This window comes from Trichechus manatus, unplaced genomic scaffold (genome assembly GCF_000243295.1).
Source record: "Trichechus manatus latirostris isolate Lorelei unplaced genomic scaffold, TriManLat1.0 scaffold00244, whole genome shotgun sequence".
Taxonomy (NCBI): domain Eukaryota; kingdom Metazoa; phylum Chordata; class Mammalia; order Sirenia; family Trichechidae; genus Trichechus; species Trichechus manatus.
In genome coordinates, this window is record NW_004444180.1 from 285125 (window position 1) to 289948 (window position 4824).

The 4824-nt window shown below is 54.4% G+C and overlaps 1 protein-coding gene across 2 annotated transcripts; it reads left to right on the forward strand.

Moving 5' to 3' along the window:
• Positions 1–2389: 2389 nt before the first annotated feature.
• On the forward strand, positions 2390–3712 carry LOC101341625 (interferon-induced transmembrane protein 1-like). 2 transcript variants are annotated; one of them, XM_004389367.2, is made up of 3 exons: positions 2390–2401; positions 2662–2865; positions 3521–3712. In XM_004389367.2, the coding sequence occupies exons 2-3, from the start codon at positions 2662–2664 to the stop codon at positions 3710–3712; spliced, it is 396 nt and encodes a 131-aa protein (XP_004389424.1). In that variant the 5' UTR covers positions 2390–2401. The 2 variants fall into 2 exon arrangements, with proteins under 2 accessions (XP_004389424.1, XP_023580152.1); XM_023724384.1 differs by lacking the exon at positions 2390–2401 and having other exon boundaries at positions 2520–2865.
• The last annotated feature ends 1112 nt before the right edge of the window (positions 3713–4824 follow it).

The window sequence follows — 4824 nt, forward strand, 5'->3', positions numbered from 1 at the left end:
ATCCAATTTAAAAATGGTCAAAGAATCGAAATAGACTTTTCTCCACGGAAGATGTACAAATGGCCAATAAGCACATGAAAAGATTCTCCACATCATTAATCTTCAGGGAAATGCAAATTAAAGCCACAATGAGATACTACTTCACACCCCTTAGAATGGCTAGAATTAAAAAGTCAGACAATAACAAGTGTTGATGAGGATGTGGAGAGATCAGAACCCTCATATCTTGTTGGTGGGAATGAAAAATGGTGACGCCACTGTGGAAAACAGTCTGGCAGTTCCTCAAACAATTAAACACAGTTACCCTATGACCAGTAATCCCACTCTTAGGTATATAGCCAAGAGAAATGCAAAACATACGCCCACAGAAAAACTTGTACATGAATGTTGACAGCAGCATTATTAATAATAGCCAAATGGTGTTAACAATCTAAATGTCGATCAATAGACGCATGAATAAACATAACGTGGTCTATCCATACAATGGACTACTACACGGCATATAAAGGAATGAAGACTGATACATGCTCCAACATGGATGAACCTTGAAAACACTCTGCTAAGTAAGAGATCACAAAGCACCACATTTTATGTGATGCCATTCAAGTGAGGGGCCAGAGGAGTGAAACCTAGACAGGAACAGTTGAGTCATTGACAGGGGTTGGATGAAGGGAGGCATGGGGAGTGACTGCTAATCCCTATGGTGATCTTTTGGGAATGATGAAAATATTCTGGAATTAAACGGCGGTGATGGCTCCAAGAACATAATGCATGTATTAAAAGCCACTGAGTTGTACACTTTAATGGGTTAAAACGGAAAATTTAGTTATGTGAAATTTACCTCAATAAAAAATTAAATCATACAAACTATCAGTTAAAGCAATTACGTTAAATAAGGGCAATGATTACTCCAAGTACATCACTCTGTAATTATTTTACTACATTTTACTGTTATCTCTGCATTTGAGGTTACTGACATCTATTTTATGACCTTTACGGTTGAGAACTATAGAATGGTGAACTTTAGCCCATCTCTTTCCAACTCCAGATTCCAGGACATCATGTTGTTAGCTTGAAAAGGCCCTGGCGGGGTATTATCCTGCAGAAATTAGCAAATGCAATGCATTAGGATTTAGAATCTGCCAGCCCACACTACTGCGGTGTCTGTCCCTGCCCCTCTCTGATTGCACCCAGGAAAGAGAGACCAGGGGCAGGTTCTCTCCCTCAATACCCTGCCCTGCCCATACCTACCCCAACAGGGATCCCAACCTCCCAAGCACCTTCGTCAGAAACCCTCTGACCCAGAGTGGTCCAGGAGCACAGAAGCCACATGAGGTGCTTCAACAGAAGAATTTAATACTAGGAATTAGTTACACGGCTGAGACCAATAACCCAAATAGGAAGCTTTGGGGTACCATGGAGATTGTAACTGCAGAGAGCAGCTAGCACGCCTGGAAGGGGACCCAGGAGAAGGTAGAATTGGAGAGACCTAGGGAGTCTGGGGGAGGCCCTGGCCAGAGCCCCAGACCTCTGGGGGTGTTGATGCCTCTGAGGAACACCTTGAGGCTGGTCTGGGAGCCTTGACCCACCTGTGCCTCCAGGTGAAGGACAATAGGTCTGCACAGGACTCACACCCCACACAACCTCTATGCAGGTAAGGGCTCAAACAGGGGACACCCTGACCCTGCGGGTGACCAGGTGCTGCTGTGCTGGCTCTGAGCCTACGCACCCTCCCCCTGAAAAGGGGGGACAAGCCCAACAGCCACGGAGCACCCCCACCACACACCTGTGTAAATGATGAAGGGCAGGAGGGGCGGAGAGGTGGGGGCGCACAGTGAGGCCCTGTGCTCCTCTGGTCCGTTCCTGCCACCCACCACAGCTCCTCCTCTCGTCAGTGGGTGTCCCGTGCCCCATTCCCAGGGATCCTGGGAGGGGGCCTGGAGGCTCCTGAGAGGAAGCCAGCCCTGGTCCTGAATCTCTGACCTGTAACCAGGAGCCACATTGAGTTTAGGTACTCCCAGATTCCCACCTGGAGCGTGGACTTTGGCCCTAAGGAAGGGCAACGGGTTTAAGCCGAGGAGACCTGAGCCACGTGAGTGTGGGCTTGGAAGGAGCCCCTCTGGGGGTCCACCTCCCTCCAGGTGCTCAGCCTCCTCTGATGGTCCTCCTCCCTCAGGGCACCTGGAGTGTGGGGGCCTGGCAAGGGCCCCGTAAGGTGACAGTGAGGACCTGCAGCAGGCTGAGAGACAGAGAGGAAATGGACTAGGGTGACTCCCAGTCCAATAAAATGTCCTCAAGGCCCACCCACACCCTAAAGGGGGAGCTGAGAGGCAGCTGAGCAACTTTCTTATCTAACAGTTCCACCTGTACACCTCAACCCTTCCTCCCACCCAGCCATGAAGTAATTTGAGCCTCAGGAATTTGTTCCACCCTTCTCAGTGCCCAGCCAATTCAGCAATTTACAAAACACCAGGAAACAGATTACTGAGAAATTGAAACTGTCAGGCAAAGGGAGGGTGGGTAGAGCATAATTTTCTGCTTCTAGACCTGGCAGCTAGGATCCCAGCACCCAGACTTGACTAATAACTGGTCTCAGCAGCACCAAGCGCACTTCCCAACCCTTCTTCACTCCCGCAGCACTGCTTCCCCCCAACCTAGAAGATGGTCAAGGAGGAGCTCGAGATGGCCGTGCTGGGGGCGCCCGTCAGCACTGCGCCCCACAGTTCGGCGCCCATGACGTCCACCGTGATCAGCATCCACAGCGAGACCTCCGTGCCGGACCATGTCGTCTGGTCCCTCTTCAACACGATCTTCCTGAACTGCTGCTGCTGCCTGGGGTTTGCGGCGTTGGCCTACTCCGTGAAGGTGCGCGTGGGCGCCCATGTGCCAGACACGTGGGGATTCTCCAAGAGGGTGGGAGTGGGCTCTCGGGGTGCTCTCCTTCCAGACGGGCCTGGGGCGAGAAACCGCCTGTGTGGGTCCTTGTGTGAATGTTTTTATGTGTGCATTTCTCTCTTGTGTGTGTGCTTCTGTGTGAATGTGTGTGTGTCTGTGTCTTGAGGGTCTTTCCCAGCGTAGGTCGGCAATGACGCTGCAGGAGGTACACGGGAATGGTCGTGATCAGTCCTTGTTCCCACAACTTCCAAAGAAACGTTTCTCACTGCTAACAGAAGTTCATCCCTCACCCTTGCGTTAAACCCCCAGGCTGGCTCCCAAAACACAAAGAGCTCTCACTGGGGGACCTGAGTGGGGGAGGGCAGTGCTGGGACCCCCGCAGATGCAGAGGAGCCCGAGGCTCCCTGGAGGGACTGAGGGGCTGTGAGGAGGTCCCTCCCCCAGCAGAGAGGGACAAGAGCTCTCCTGCTCGGGCTCTAGGGAGCTGGGGGGGGGGTCCCCAATGTGGGTGAGGGCCAGTGCAGGCTGCCCTGGGGATGGAGGACGAGGGGGACCTGAGTGCCACCACCAGCTCCTGGCTCCCAGCAGGTCCCTCCTCAGGTCCCCTCATCATCTATCTCTCCAGTCTAGGGACCGGAAGATGGTGGGTGACCTGATGGGGGCCCAGAGCTACGCCTCCACCGCCAAGTACCTGAACATCTTCACCCTGGTCTTCAGCCTCCTGCTGATCATCGTGTTCATCATTCTTGTAGCCCCTGCCGCAATGATGGGCCTCCAGGCCTTTTCACAGATGCTGAAGGACTATGCGGGCTACTAGTCACTGCCCACTGCTGCTGCCCGAGCCCTCCGGCCCTCCACTGCTGGCCCTGCATCCTGCCTGTTGACCCCCCACCCCCACCCCCTTTTACAGCAGTTTTCACATTTGTATCTGTCTATAAAGGAATTGAATAAAGTGCCTGTGTGTGCAACAGTGCTGTGACATCACCCAGGGAGGGGGCCCTGCCCTGAGTCTCCAGCCTGGTCCTGAGCCTGAGCTGAGGGGTCGCTCCACCTTGTCCCACTGCCAGACTGGTCTGAGAGAGCAGGGCACACCCTCAGGCCTGGCTGGTTCTTATACAGGGTGGGCTTCTCTGGGGAGCAGCACAGGGGGCAGAACACTCCTGGCCCTGAGGAAGACCCTGACTCTCAGCTGCAGGGATTCTGGGGGTCAGGTGTGGATCTCAGTACCTCCCATCCCCCAAAAGACACTGGGACTCTTGGATCTGGGGTTGCATGGATCTGATGGAGCCAGGCCCTCGCTGCCCCTGCTGGGCAACTCAGCTGTTGCCCCTTCCTGGCCTGCTGCCTTCTGATCCTGGGAGGGGCAGCCAGGGCCTGGTGGAGGGCACAGCCCTCAGCTGTGGGGTGTCTCTGGAACCAGTGGTCAGTCCCGGTAGCCTCTCAGCCCCTTGGACAGAAACTCTGAGTACTGAGGGATCAATTCCTGGAACCAAATATGGGGAGAGGGTACTTCCAGAAAGGGTCTCCAGCACATTGAGGACACCGAGGTACTGGGCCTGGGCTTCTGCTGGGGTGGGGATGCACCTTGGTGGAGGGATCCAGGGGAAGAACTTGCCCTGGGCAGATATTCCTTTTTGATGCCCCAGAGGGAGAAGGCCTGCCGGCTGGGGCAGAGGCGGAGCTGGCCTCTCTCAAAGTCCTGCAGAGTCGGGGAGGGAGGCAGGCTTCCTGCGGAGGCAGTGAGATGTCTGGAAGGCCCAGGCCAACCCTCAGGCTGGTCTCAGGGGTGGGCCCTTCTCGCCTTGATGCCTTGCCCTTAGAGGGGATCAGGCACTCTGAGGGGATCAGGCCCTCTGAGGGGATCAGGCACTCTGAGGCGATCAGGCCGTCTGAGGGGATCAGGCCCTCTGAGGGGATCAGGCCGTCTGA